The 15,060-nt window shown below is 49.0% G+C and overlaps 1 protein-coding gene across 1 annotated transcript in view; it reads left to right on the top strand.

The window, feature by feature from the left end:
* Nucleotides 1–2,560, top strand: part of IGF2R (insulin like growth factor 2 receptor) — a 122,682-nt gene extending 120,122 nt beyond the window's left edge. The window contains exon 48 of the mRNA XM_021669685.2: nt 728–2,560. Coding sequence (XP_021525360.2) covers nt 728–1,144 — 417 coding nt within the window. The 3' untranslated portion in view covers nt 1,145–2,560. The remainder of the gene's footprint in view (nt 1–727) is intronic.
* The last annotated feature ends 12,500 nt before the right edge of the window (nt 2,561–15,060 follow it).

The raw sequence follows: 15,060 nt of genomic DNA, 5'->3' as shown, positions 1-15,060 counted from the left end.
ACTTACCCCAGCACATGTTTTTTGTTTTTTTTTCCTACAAAGTTTCTCTCATTGTGGTTGCAACTAATTTCCTTTGGGGTATTTAATATTTAGGTTCTTTCCACTGTTTTTGACTGTTCCTAAAAAAAACACATGATAGTGAAGATAGTTGTGCATGTAGCATTTGGATGATTTCTTTCCAATAAATTTCCAGAAAAGAGGCATCGTCTGGGTCAAAGGACGTAAAGTTTGTGGGTCTCGTTGAGTGTTGACTAATTGCTTTCTCAAACGAGGCTTTTGACTCGAGTCCCTCCTTTGACTTTCCTCCCTGCCATGCAGGGGGCACCTTTCAGTCGATGAGACACCTGGCAGAGCCCCTTCTCCTCTAGCGCTGCTGATAGGTCACTGGTCTGCTTTTTGGGTCCATGCCATCCTGAACGCCTTCTGCTTGGCCCCCTTCTCAACGCCACCCTTGGCTGTGAGAATCCTGCCAAATGGCCCCACTGCCACCGTTCCAAACCCTCCTGCCTTGGTGCAGTCTCATTCGAACAGGAAGGTGTTGCCTGCCCTCGTCTTCCTTTCCCTGGTGGGGACCTGGGAACCATGAGGACAGTGTGCCAGATCCTCCCCAGCTCGTGCCAGCAGAGAGCATCCCTGATGTGGGGTGGATGGTGGAAAGAGAGTAAGAGAGGAGCAGAATGGGGTCTCTGAGGGGGTTCATGTGGTCTCTGCTGTTGATCCCTGGCAGGTGAACAAGGAAGAAGAGACGGATGAGAATGAAACAGAGTGGCTGATGGAAGAGATCCAACTGCCTCCTCCACGGCTGGGGAAGGAAGGGCAGGAGAATGGTCATATTACCACCAAGTCTGTGAAAGCCGAGGCCCTCAGCTCCCTGCATGGGGATGATCAGGACAGTGAGGATGAGGTTCTGACCATCCCAGAGGTGAAAGTTCACTCGGGCAGGGGAGCTGGGGCAGAGAGCTCCCACCCGGTGAGAAACCTGCAGAGGAACGCCCTTTGGGAGTGTGAGGACGATAGGGCGGGGCTGGTCAGGGGTGAGAGGGCGAGGAAAGGGAAGCCCAGGTCTGCACAGCAGAAGACAGTGAGCTCCACCAAGCTGGTGTCTTTCCATGATGACAGCGACGAGGACCTCTTACACATCTGACTCCGCAGTGCCTGCAGGGGAGCACGGAGCCGTGAGACAGCCAAGCACCTCCAACCAAATAAGACTTCCACTTGACGATGCTTCTATAATTTTGCCTTTAACAAAAACTATTTCAAAAGGGAAGAGTTTTTGTGATGGGGGAGAGGGTGAAGGAGGTCAGGCCCCACTCCTTCCAGATTGTTTACAGTCATTGGAATAAGGCATGGCTCAGATCGGCCACAGGGCAGTACCTCGTGCCCGGGGTTTTGCCCAAGTCCTCATTTAAAAGCATAAGGCTGGACGTGTCTCCAAACGGGCTGCATTTGAAAAACCCTTGCTGCTTTAGGCCCGATAGGGTGTTTGACCCCATTATATTTTAGCATTTTAATTCTCTCCTCCTATTTATTGACTTTGACAATTACTCAGGTTTGAGAAAAAGGAAAAAAAGAAAACAGCCACAGTTTCTTCCTGCCGGCACGGGCGTAATGCACCGCTTTGTCCATCCTGAACGGCGAGGCTGTCAGTGTGCGGACAGTTTCCGGTGGGATTTTGAACTGGTCATTAATGTGTCCCCTGAGTTGGAGCTCATTCTCTTTTCTCTTTTGCTTTTTGTTTCTTAAGGGCATATACATGTGCGTACAGGCGCGTGCGCGTGCGCACACACACACACACACACACACACAGGGTCCCTGAGTGCCTAGGTTTTGGAGAGTTCACCTATTCTATGCCTTTAGTCAGGAATGGCTGTAGCTTTTTGCATGACATCTTCAAGCCTGGGTGTACAGAGCACATTTGTCAGTATTACTTTCGCCGGCTGGTGAATTCAAACAACCTGCCCAAAGATTGATTTGTGTGTGTGTGTGTGTATGTGTGTGTGTGTGTGTGTGTGTGTGTATGTAGTTGAGGTGTCAGAGAAAATGAATTTTTTCCAGATTTGGGGTATAGGTCTCATCTCTTCAGGTTCTCATGATACCACCTTTACTGTGCTTATTTTTTTAAGAAAAAAGTGTTGATCAACCATTCGACCTATAAGAAGCCTTAATTTGCACAGTGTGTGACTACAGAAACTGCATGAAAAATCCTGGGCCAGAGCCTGGGCCCTAGTGTTGCACTTGGCCTCATGCTGGAGGGAGGCTGGGCGGGCACGGCGTGGAGGAGGAAGGAGGCGGTGCTGGTATTCTTCCTCTGGCGGCAGCACCTTTCCTGCCATGTTTAGTGAGTGACGTTTCTCGCGTTGTAGAATTGTCTGTAGACTCGGTGTCTAACGCTGAGAAGCAAACCGCCCCACAGCATCCCTCGGCCTGTACCGGTTTGGCTGGCTTGTTTGATTTCAACATGAGTGTATTTTTTAAAATTGATTTTTCTCTTCATTTTTTTTCAATCAACTTTACTGTAATATAAAGTATTCAACAATTTCAATAAAAGGTAAATTATTAATTGGGTGTTGCCGTTTTTTCCTCGATAGTGAGACGTTCCCGAGCGAGTTGCCAGGCTGCCTGCCTGCCTTTTCTTCCTGTTAAGTGACTGGATTTGGGTTTTCATGCTGGTGTTCTCGTTGACCTTTTAGGCGGCAGCACTTTCATTGTTCTCTGGAGTATCCTGGTCGGAGGTGTTAACTCTGGGTCCAATCTGCCTCCCTCGGCTCTTTCTAGATCTAATTTCTTTACCGTCTCCAGGCCAACCTCGGGGTGTGTCCTGTCATCATGGAGTTGGTCTAGTGAGACAGTAAAGCTTTTTTGTATGCAACCTAATCTAACATGGGGAGGTTGTCTCCTGAATCAATGCACTGAGTCTTCCATCTTAATTTACTCACCAGTGACTGAGAGCTGCCTGTATGTTAACCTGGAAGCAGAAAGTTACTCCAGTGTTAAAAACAAACTTAGACTCAACATCCTAGCCTCCATCTCTTCCCCCTTCCCCCGATAGAGTTCAGAAATCTCAAGCATCTCATTTTTAAATTATCCAATTGGAGTTACCTTTTTAAAAAAGTTACTCTTAAGGGCTTTACAATACTTCTCCTGAGGAAGACATGTCGGGGTCTTCTAAAAGTTTACATTATGACCAAAGAGAGTCGCTGGTTCTCAGGCATTCTACCCAGGGGGCTGTTCTCCATACCATTCCCATCTCCTCCTAAGGCCATGGGGAGCCCTCTCTGTAAGGAGGGCATATGCAGGGACCTGGCCGTCCCCTTGGTTAGCTGATGGCAAAGAGGCGTGTTGTCTGCACTGCTGGCTGCCTGCTAATGTCGCTCTCAGTGGGGAAGGAGAAGTGATGACATCTTTGAGTGCATTTGCTTTGACTTAAAAACCCAAAACTCTGAAAAAAGAGTAACTATTTGCCAGCTGTTGTTACCGATGATATTTTTAGGAAAAGATGCCCTGACAGCAAATCAGAATTGGACTCTTCAGAGAAAGGATTTTATTGATAGAGTACAACCTTGGTATTTAGTTTCCTTTTGACATTTTCTGCGCCCCTTTTTTGAGACTGTCCATGAAAGGCAGAGACATGGAATAAGAATTGGGGTGCTAAGGATGGAATAGGCAAACCCCACGCCAAGGAAATCCATGGTAAAGAGGAAATCTGGTTCTTAGGAACATTTGAATAGCATTTGAAGCCTGTACTTCACCAGCCCTAAAATAATACATGACACGAGGTGATTCCTCAGGAAGAACGCTGGCCACCTGGTGATTTAAGAATACTTTGGGCTGCTCTGATGATTGTGCAAGTTAAAGGACTGATGGGTACAAAGGTCTTGCCCCTCTTGGTGATCGGGTCACAAGGAGCCAGTGTATGTGTCACTGGGAGGTGGTATGGGTGAGACTGGATTTCTGGAAATACCCTTTACCAACTTCTGAAGAATCACATGGCTCAGGGCGGTGCACTCATGCCCTTTCTTAATTCTCTGGCTCCACTCTGTTGACTCATAGTTAGTTGACCTCTTGTGCCCTTAAGCCAAACTTGCTGTCAGTTCTGGACATGGTTTTGTGAGAATGGGGTCAACTGGCAGAAGTGGTGCAGGTGAGCTGTGGGCTCAAGGTGGCAAGATAGCCATGCTGAGTTTGGGGACAAAGTGGCCCAGAGGGATGTTGTGTAGGTAAGGCGGAAGCAAGTCCAGAACTTGGAGCCTGGTGTGACTGTTGCAGTAAGGAGTTTGAACTTGTCCTGAAAGCAGCTGAGAGCCATGGGAGGGCCAGATTGGCTTTTGAGAAAGATAGTCTAGAAGAAAGTAAAGAGATGGAGACACTTCTCCATCCAGATGGGAGGTTGGGCATGGGAGCCGTGGCTGTGCCGAGCTGAGAAGCCTTAGACTCTGCCTGCAAGGCTCTCTCTGGGAGGAAGTCAGGTCTTCTTCTTAAAGATAGAGGTACAGACTGAAGTTAGGCTGTGAATGGTCAGTTATTTGTATTTCTTTACCTCTTATGCTATTTTGTAGTTTGACCAGTTTGCAAATCAGATTGAATAAAAAGTAATTAATAATGTCACTTCGATGCTCAAAATGAACCTTGAAGAGTGTTTGAGGGAAACACAGTCTAGTGAGTGGAGTTACTGGTTGTCAAACCTGGGAGGGTAAAATGAGGGGCTCACACCCCAGGTGAGGTCATCTGGTGCCACTCAGCACCATCCTGGAGAAAACAGCCATGGGACGCTGGCCTTGGTGACAACCAAGAAGTGACGGCAGGTTGCTAGAGACAGGGTGGAGCACAGTGCCCCAGAAGGAAGCGGGAGCTCAGGTTCCTCGCCCTTGGCTTCAGGGTTTTATTTTTCTTTCTTTTAAAACATTTTGAGACAACATACAGACATCCGAACTTACAGGACAATTCTTTTTCCCTGAATCCTTTGAGACTAAGTTCCCTCCCATCACCAGGCATTCCTACAGACGGGGAGCTTCACATGGCTAAGGTGCCACCATCAAAACCACAATGTGTGGGGATGGTACTGCCAGCTAAGCCTCAGTGCTGTTCAGGTGTCGACGGTTGTGACGGTGCTGCCCTTTCCAGTAGAGGAGCCTGTGGTGGTCACGTTTTGCATTTGATCATCATGCCATTTGGTTTACTTCTGTCTGGAAGGTTTCTCCTTTCTGTAACTTCTGTGACCATGACACATGAGGTCACTTTTCTCACCTGTCCCACCTCTGGGGGGCGGGGGGGGCACCTGCTTTGCTTTGCCCCACCCAGTGGCTTTAGGACTCAGCTGTTGAGGAACAGGAAGGGAGAGGGCCCTTGGGTCTAACTGCAAAAATCATACTTGAACTAGAAAATCTTGTTGGCATAGGTATGGGTTGTCATATAGCAACATTTTCCAAAATGTGCCCCATGGAACACGTGTTATGTATGATGTTAACAGATGTTCTGCAAAAAATGAAAAGGACCTGTGCTCTAATAAGTTTGGGAAATGCTGAATTAAAGTGAAACAGCTTTTCTTGGCGTGAGACCTCAGAGTCTGTAAAGGAGAATTGCTGAGCACACATGAAATCACAGTAGAAAACAGCCAGCAGGCCTCCAGGTATGCAGCAATTCCTAGACATTTGCCCGTGTTCCCTGGGGGACCTGGCGGCCTGTGGACCATGCCTGGGAAATTCCCTCCTGTAGTGAGGGTCTGCTGTTTTCCGGGGGCTCCCATGGAGCATGCAGGGTGGGTGGTCTGTGTGAGACTACACCGTTGATGAGCAATGCGGCCCAAACAGGCATGTGTGTATATATAAACACGCTCAGCACCACTGATCATCAGGGAAGAACACATCATAAACAGGCATCGCCTCACACCTGCTAGAATGGCTACTGTCAGAAAGACAGATGATAGCAAGTGTAGGTGAGGATGTGGAGAAAAGTGAACGCTTGTTCACCTTTGCTGGGAATGTAAATTGGTACAGCCATTATGGAAAAGAAGTTCCTCAAAAAATTAAAAACAGAGCTACCAGCCATCCCACATGTGGATGTATATCCAAAAGAAATGACGTCATTTCTTTTGAAGAGATCTCTGCAGCCCCATGTTTATTGCAGTATTATTCACAACAGCCAAGATAGGGAAACAGTCTCAGTGTCTACTGACAAATGAAGAAAGATGGATAAAGTGTGTGTGTGTGTGTGTGTGTATACACACACAGTGGAACACTAAGTCTTGAAAAAGAAGGAAATCCTGTCATTTGTGACAACATGGATGAGCCTGGAGAACATTATGCTAAGTGAAATAAGCCAGACACAGAAAAAAAGCACATGATCTCACTTATATGTGGAATCTAAAAAGGTTGGACTCAGAAGCAGAGAGAGGAATGGTGGTTACCAAAGGCTAGAGTGTGGGAAATGAGCAGATGTTGGTGAAAAGAGTACAGAGGTGCAGCTGTGCAGCATGAGTGAGTTCTGGAGACCTACTGTGCAGCATGAGAGAATTCTGGAGACCTACTGTGCAGCGTGAGTGAGCTCTGGAGACCTACTGTGCAGCATGAGAGAATTCTGGAGACCTACTGTGCAGCGTGAGTGAGCTCTGGAGACCTACTGTGCAGCATGAGTGAGTTCTGGAGACCTACTGTGCAGCATGAGTGAGTTCTGGAGACCTACTGTGCAGCATCAGTGAGCTCTGGAGACTTACTGTGCAGCATGAATGAGCTCTGAAGACCTACTGTGCAGCATGAGTGAGCTCTGGAGACCTACTGTGCAGCGTGAGTGAGCTCTGAAGACCTACTGTGCAGCATGAGTGAGTTCTGGAGACCTACTGTGCAGCATGAGTGAGCTCTGGAGACCTACTGTGCAGCGTGAGTGAACTCTGGAGACTTACTCTGCAGCATGAGTGAGTTCTGGAGACCTACTGTGCAGCATCAGTGAGCTCTGGAGACTTACTGTGCAGCCTGAGTGAGCTCTGAAGACCTACTGTGCAGCCTGAGTGAGTTCTGGAGACCTACTGTGCAGCATGAGTGATGAGTGAGCGCTGGAGACTTACTGTGCAGCATGAGTGAGCGCTGGAGACTTACTGTGCAGCATGAGTGAGTTCTGGAGACCTACTGTGCAGCATGAGTGAGTTCTGGAGACCTACTGTGCAGCATGAGTGAGTTCTGGAGACCTACTGTGCAGCATGAGTGATGAGTGAGCGCTGGAGACTTACTGTGCAGCATGAGTGAGTTCTGGAGACCTACTGTGCAGCATGAGTGAGTTCTGGAGACCTACTGTGCAGCATGAGTGAGTTCTGGAGACCTACTGTGCAGCATGAGTGAACTCTGGAGACCTACTGTGCAGCATGAGTGAGTTCTGGAGACCTACTGTGCAGCATGAGTGAGTTCTGGAGACCTACTGTGCAGCATGAGTGAGCTCTGGAGACCTACTGTGCAGCATGAGTGAGTTCTGGAGACCTACTGTGCAGCATGAGTGAGTTCTGGAGACCTACTGTGCAGCATGAGTGAGTTCTGGAGACCTACTGTGCAGCATGAGTGAGCTCTGGAGACCTACTGTGCAGCATGAGTGAGTTCTGGAGACCTACTGTGCAGCATGAGTGAGTTCTGGAGACCTACTGTGCAGCATGAGTGAGTTCTGGAGACCTACTGTGCAGCATGAGTCAGTTCTGGAGACCTACTGTGCAGCATGAGTGAGTTCTGGAGACCTACTGTGCAGCATGAGTGAGCTCTGGAGACTTACTGTGCAGCATGAGTCAGTTCTGGAGACCTACTGTGCAGCATCAGTGAGCTCTGGAGACCTACTGTGCAGCCTGAGTGAGCTCTGAAGACCTACTGTGCAGCCTGAGTGAGTTCTGGAGACCTACTGTGCAGCATGAGTGAGTTCTGGAGACCTACTGTGCAGCATGAGTGAGCGCTGGAGACTTACTGTGCAGCATGAGTGAGTTCTGGAAACCTACTGTGCAGCATGAGTGAGTTCTGGAGACCTACTGTGCAGCATGAGTGAACTCTGGAGACCTACTGTGCAGCATGAGTGAGCTCTGGAGACTTACTGTGCAGCATGAGTGAGCTCTGGAGACCTACTGTGCAGCATGAGTGAGTTCTGGAGACCTACTGTGCAGCATGAGTCAGTTCTGGAGACCTACTGTGCAGCATGAGTGAGTTCTGGAGACCTACTGTGCAGCATGAGTGAGTTCTGGAGACCTACTGTGCAGCATGAGTGAACTCTGGAGACCTACTGTGCAGCATGAGTGAGCTCTGGAGACTTACTGTGCAGCATGAGTGAGTTCTGGAGACCTACTGTGCAGCATGAGTGAGCTCTGGAGACCTACTGTGCAGCATGAGTGAACTCTGGAGACCTACTGTGCAGCATGAGTGAGCTCTGGAGACTTACTGTGCAGCATGAGTGAGCTCTGGAGACCTACTGTGCAGCATGAGTGAGTTCTGGAGACCTACTGTGCAGCATGAGTCAGTTCTGGAGACCTACTGTGCAGCATGAGTGAGTTCTGGAGACCTACTGTGCAGCATGAGTGAGTTCTGGAGACCTACTGTGCAGCATGAGTGAACTCTGGAGACCTACTGTGCAGCATGAGTGAGCTCTGGAGACTTACTGTGCAGCATGAGTGAGCTCTGAAGACCTACTGTGCAGCATGAGTGAGTTCTGGAGACCTACCGTGCAGCGTGAGTGAGTTCTGGAGACCTACTGTGCAGCGTGAGTGAACTCTGGGGACCTACTGTGCAGCATGAGTGAGTTCTGGAGACCTACTGTGCAGCATGAGTGAACTCTGGAGACCTACTCTGCAGCGTGAGTGAGTTCTGGAGACCTACTGTGCAGCATGAGTGAACTCTGGGGACCTACTGTGCAGCATGAGTGAGCTCTGGAGACTTACTGTGCAGCATGAGTGAACTCTGGAGACCTACTGTGCAGCATGAGTGAACTCTGGAGACCTACTCTGCAGCGTGAGTGAGTTCTGGAGACCTACTGTGCAGCATGAGTGAACTCTGGGGACCTACTGTGCAGCATGAGTGAGCTCTGGAGACCTACTCTGCAGCATGAGTGAGCTCTGGAGACTTACTGTGCAGCATCAGTGAGCTCTGGAGACCTACTGTGCAGCATGAGTGAGTTCTGGAGACCTACTGTGCAGCATGAGTCAGTTCTGGAGACCTACTGTGCAGCATGAGTGAGTTCTGGAGACCTACTGTGCAGCATGAGTGAGTTCTGGAGACCTACTGTGCAGCATGAGTGAACTCTGGAGACCTACTGTGCAGCATGAGTGAGCTCTGGAGACCTACTGTGCAGCATGAGTGAGCTCTGAAGACCTACTGTGCAGCATGAGTGAGTTCTGGAGACCTACTGTGCAGCATGAGTGAACTCTGGGGACCTACTGTGCAGCATGAGTGAGTTCTGGAGACCTACTGTGCAGCATGAGTGAACTCTGGAGACCTACTCTGCAGCGTGAGTGAGTTCTGGAGACCTACTGTGCAGCATGAGTGAACTCTGGGGACCTACTGTGCAGCATGAGTGAACTCTGGGGACCTACTGTGCAGCATGAGTGAGCTCTGGAGACCTGTGCATCATGGTGATTATGATACTGCTTTGTATATTTTAAATTTTCAGAGAGTAGATTTTGTGTTCCTTCCCTTCTCCAAATAAAAGGAAATTATTTGAGGTGATGGACATGTTAACTAGCTTGATGGGGGTAATGATTTTGCAATGATATGCATCTCAAAACATGTTGTACACCATAAATAGTACAATTAACCCTTGAACAGTACTGGTTTGAACTCCATGGGTCTACTTATATGTGGAATTTTTTTTTTTCAGTAAAAGTTACACCCAGTGTTTCTGCCCCTCCTTCTACTTCTTCCGCCTCTGACACCCCTGACACGGCAAGACCAGCACCCCCTTCCTCCTCCTCCTCAGCCTACTCAAGGTGAAGATGACTAGGCTCAAGACCTTTATAATGATCCACTTCCACTTAATGAATAATGTGTTTTCTCCTCATGATTTTCTTAACATTTTTTCTGTATTTTATTGTAAGAATACAGTCTATAATATGTACAGCATCCAAAAGATGTGTTAATTAACTTTTTATTATTGGTAAACCTTCTGGTCAGCAGTAGGCTATATTGTTAAGTGTTGGGGGGGTCAAAGTTATATGTGGGTTTTTGACTGTGTGAGGGGTCCATGCTCCTAATCCCTGGGTTATTCAAGGGTCAACTCTACATAATTTTTCTGTCCATTACACCTCAATAAAACTGGATAAAAGCAAAACCCAAGAGACTGTGAAGGCCAAGAGAAAATGAGTACGTGCCACGCCAGCACCCATTCGTCCCAGAGGCAGTCCTCACTTCCTCCCCTCAGCTTTGTTCCCTGTCAACTTAAAATCATGAGGTTCATAAATTTGGAAAGGAAAGCTTTATTTCTTATAAAGGGTCACAGCCTGCGAAGTGGCCATCCTGGCAGGCTGGGAAGTGTAGCCTCTGGCAGAGACCAAAAGCAGGCACTTGGAGAGAGGGAAGGATGGGACAGGAATTTATGCTGAATGGTTTGGCCGAGCATACATATTCAACAGGTTGTAGGGGGGAGCTATGAATATTCATGAAAGGGGCGCATGCACATGTAAACAAACATTCCTGTTACATACATCCCATGATCACTTTGGGGTGGAAACTTAAAATTTAAATGTATTACAATTAGGCCCTATGTGTCAAACAGCGAAGCAGGGATGTGAACGCCTTCAGTGCATGCCTCAGTAAACTGGATAGAACCAGTCCATGCTCGGTGGTCTCCTACCCGGAGAAAGTCCCTGAAATCAGTCTCTTGTTCAATCAAAGCTGTAGTTATGGCTGGTGGAGCAGGCGGTCAGCCAGCATCTGGCCATAGGTGGTGAGCTGCAATTGTTGCAGTGTTGCTGATCTCCAAGCCCCTGTGTATTTAGCTGCTAGAGAAAGAGAAAAAACAAACTTTGTGGTAGTTAGAACCTTTTTTAAGTGTAGGAGTGCCTGACTTAACCCTTGCCTGGCATGGCCCTAGGTCATGTTTATCATTTGGCAGCTTATTGCCACGAAGAGTCTGATCTGCCACCTCATGGTCTGTTCTGCTACCTTATGATCTGTATTTTAACACCCCTAACAGAGTGCTCTCTCCTTCAGGTCGAATTCTCTAAGTTAACCTTGGCATTGACACTGCCTGAATACTGGAGCCATTGAATTGATGCTTCTGACCCATTCCCACACTTGCTCTCCCACCTTTGGGTGCTGGGGTAGGTTGCTATGGGTTAAATGACATTCCCCAAAATTCACGTGTTGAACTCCTAACCCTAGTACTTCAGAATGTGACCTTATTTGGAGATAGTGTCTTTAAAGAGGTAATTAAGTTAAAATGAGATCATGTGAATGGGATGTAATTTGATACATGTATCTTTATAAGATGAGATTAGGATGCAGACACACAGACATGGCCAACTGGAAGCCAAGGAGAGAGACCTCAGAAGAAACCAAACCTGCCCACACCTTGATCTCGAACTCCCAGCCTTCAAAAGTGTGAGAAAACAAATTGTTTAAACTACCCAGTCCTTGGTACTTTATGGAGGCCTGAACAAACTAGCCTAGACACCCAGACACCTTCCCATCGCCAGTCACGCCATGCGTGAACATACATGCTGGGCACTCCCCAAGGCCCTGTGCCTCTGGGAGAGCACACAGAGCCCCATATCATGATTCCTCCCATCGGAGCTGAAGGAAGACAGAACATGCTCACCTGCAACATGCCACTTTAGCCTAAAGAGTATTTGGCACCGGACACAGTTAAGAAGCAGCAAACGTATTCACCTGAAAGCAGGACATACATTTTTTAAAGGTGTCTCTCTTCCTCCCTCGTAAGAGTTAATCACAAAGACAGCTGCAGACCCTGCTCAGCTTGGAGATGACAGCAGAGGTGTTCACGTAAGCAGCCTCCCTAACTCGCCTTCTCTACCCTGAGCTTCCTACATGGTACAGACGCCTTCCTGCAGCGCCACCCCTGGAAGCCTGAAGCCATTTTCCTTTGTTCTTGCATTTCTCTATAAAGAATTTGTTCTTAGTGAAGATGCTGCCTATGCCAGAGCTCAAAGCCTCTCTTTCAGTTGCTCTTTCCTGAGTTTCTCTTGTGTCTGTGTGAGATGCACATGCTAGAAACTTGATTTTCTCTTATTAATCTTTTAGTTTTTTATAGGGGCCCCAGTGGAAAACTTAGAAGAGTACACAGAATAGGACTTTCTCCTCCCCTACAAAGTTCCGTGTAGGAAGGCATGAGCATTTCTCTTCCTATCACAAGTGTCTATGCCATGGAACCTGGGCTAAAATAGACATTTTGGACCATGTTTTTGAACAGCTAGGAAAATGAGTGGATTTTCTGCATCACGTTTTCAGTAGCTCCTGGGAACAGCTAGCATAATGGGCCACGAGGGCATGGAGGGTGGTGAGTGGACGTGGTGGGGGCCGCCCGGATGACTGGCCTGGCCTGGAGCTCCTCATGGCTGCAGGTCAGCCTCCCTGTGTGAGCTCTGCTCGCAGGTCCTGGGCCTCGTCTCTGGATTGGTTTGGGAGGACTGCCATAATAAAGTACCACAGACTAGAGGCTTCACCACAGAAATGTGCGTCTTCCAGTTCTGGAGGCTGGGAGTCCAACATCGAGGTGTCGGCAGGGTTGGTTCCTGCTGAGGCTGCAAGGGAGAATCTGTTCCAGGTTCGTAGGACCACAGTGTTCCCTTCCTGACAGGCACAAAGCGGGAAACAGCTAACCCTGGGGGCCCATAGAGGCCAGAAGCCTAGGACAGGCTGCAGGGCCCTGAGCACAGCCTCACGGGAGGGGAGTGGCAGGAGCAGGAGTTTCCACCCCAGACGGCTGCCCCCTCTGCATCTGAGACCACCAGGTGGGCAGCAGGCCCAGTGCCCAGTGACCAACTTGCTCAATCATGGCTGATTTTCTCACACATACATGCTTCTCCAGACTTCCATCACAGCCCTTGGGGCCAGGACTGGTCTGCCCTGTGTGCTGACAGCCACTTCTCTGAAAGGCACCTGGATTCATGTGCAAATCTGGGCCTGAACCCAGCTCTTGCCTTCTCTGTTTCCAGGTGAGACCTGCCTCTGCTCCGGCTCTGGCAGCTGGCTTGATCCCTTCTCTTCCCTGGCCTCAGAGGGCACTGAGACCTGGGACAGATGAGATGCCCACAAGGAATCTGTGTCTAGTTGGACATTAGGTGAATTGGGTTTCAGCACAGGACGTTTTGGAAAATCAGTTCCTGGTGACAGGGCTTTGAGTGAGTTGATTTGTTGAGACTTGACATAGAGCCAGGCATGTGATTTAGGGCAGGTCATTTGCCCCCTTGGCCCTGGTTTCTCATCTGCAGTAGATGGGGTATCATGGCTTCCATCAGATCAGGAGAGGGTGGCTCAGAAGGAGGCTGGTCTGTCATTCTAGATGCTTAGGTTGTTGGCAACGGCTTGTTCTCAGTTGGCCATGGCCCTTGGTCGTGACTCCCCTTTGCAATTTTGATTACCTGGAATGTCTGGCCATCCCTTCATGGATCCAAACCATGGGGCTGGGAGACAGTAGAAAAGGAAGAATGCAGGGGTGGGTAAGGGCCCCCCTGCTCCCTGGTCCAGGCCAAAGAAAGGAGACCTGAGCCCATTGAGCAACCAGAGCTGGGGGGTAGCTGCTTTCTCCATGGAACAGGTGAGCAGTGGCACCAGGTTGGGCCTGGCCTGGCCGCTGGGGAGGTGGTACCACAGAGGGGGCCTGGCTTCTCCTCAAAGTGTGCTGAAGGTGGGCCCCTCGCACCCTGGCTGCTTCCCAGCCATGTGCCAGGCACTTGTATCAGGGCTGTGGGCACACTAGGGCTGGCACTGAGTGTGTGCCACCATCAAAGGGAAAGAAAGAAGAAAGGAAAGAAAGAAAAAGAAGGAAGGAAAGAAAGAAAAGGAAGGAAAGAAAGGAAAAATGAAAAAGAAAGAGAAAAGAAAGAAAAGAGGGAGGGAAGGAAGGGAAGGGAAGGAAGGAAAGAAAGAAGGAAAGACTGGAAGTCATAGTGCCGACACCCTAATGGGCAGTTGGGGACTGTAGTTGGTCCAGGGGCCTTTGGATAACACTGAGGTGTAGCCTTGGCCAAACTTCAGTTGCCCCAGGACCTCTTTCCAGTCCCACATGAGGGCTAGACTTCCGTGAAGTAAAACTGGGTTGGAACAAAGCCAATATTGCCAACACCCAAGGGCTATGGGGGTAGACAGCATCTGCCCCAGCAAGCCTGTCCTCTGTGTCTTCAGTCTGGCAACTATGCTAGTAGTTTTTAATTGGCTGACACAAGCCTAGTATTTTTCCTTGACTATTATGGACTTTAGAGACTCTGAAAAAAGGACAGAAAGCAGATTCGCTTTTACTGACCCTTCTGCAGATCCCAGACAAGCCCCCCAAATGTTACAAGATCTTTGAGGTGTCACTTTTTTGTCTGGAAACTTCTGTGGCCACTGTGCCTTTGCCCAAATTCTTGTTCTGCACCCAGGAGGAGTGGGGTATGTAGGCAAATGAAGGGTGAAAAAGACTAAGACAAGCTTTATTGAGTGTTACAACAGCTCAGAGGAGGTTCACAGTGGGTAGCTCCTCTTGTAGGTAGGTCATCTGGTGAGTGCTCAGTTCTCAGCAGAGGGGAGGCCCTGGAGAGGGTAGCTCCTCTCTGCAACTGGTCATCCCAATGTCTGCAGCTCTCAGTGGAGAAGAGACCCTGGAGAGGGTGGCTCCTCTTTGTGGGCAGGTAGTCTCTGCAGCTCTCAGCAGAGACAGTAGCTTCTTTCCACAGGTGGTGGTCCCATCATCCCATTGTCTCAAGCTATCAGCAGAGAGACTAGCTCTTCTCTGCAGCTGGTTGTTCCATCCTCTCCAGCTATCAGCAGAGAGGGTGCTCCTTTCTGCAGCGGGTTGTCCTGTCATCTCTCTGCCATCTTCATCCTCTGGCTGTCCTTTGCTCTGCTCTGGCTGAGCCCAGGGCTTTTATGGACCTCAGAAGGGAGGAAGTGT

This window comes from Aotus nancymaae, unplaced genomic scaffold, assembly GCF_030222135.1.
Source record: "Aotus nancymaae isolate 86718 unplaced genomic scaffold, 86718_ANA_hifiasm-v0.15.2.pri h1tg000040l, whole genome shotgun sequence".
Taxonomy (NCBI): Eukaryota; Metazoa; Chordata; class Mammalia; order Primates; family Aotidae; genus Aotus; species Aotus nancymaae.
This window is presented reverse-complemented; position numbering and strand designations above follow the sequence as displayed.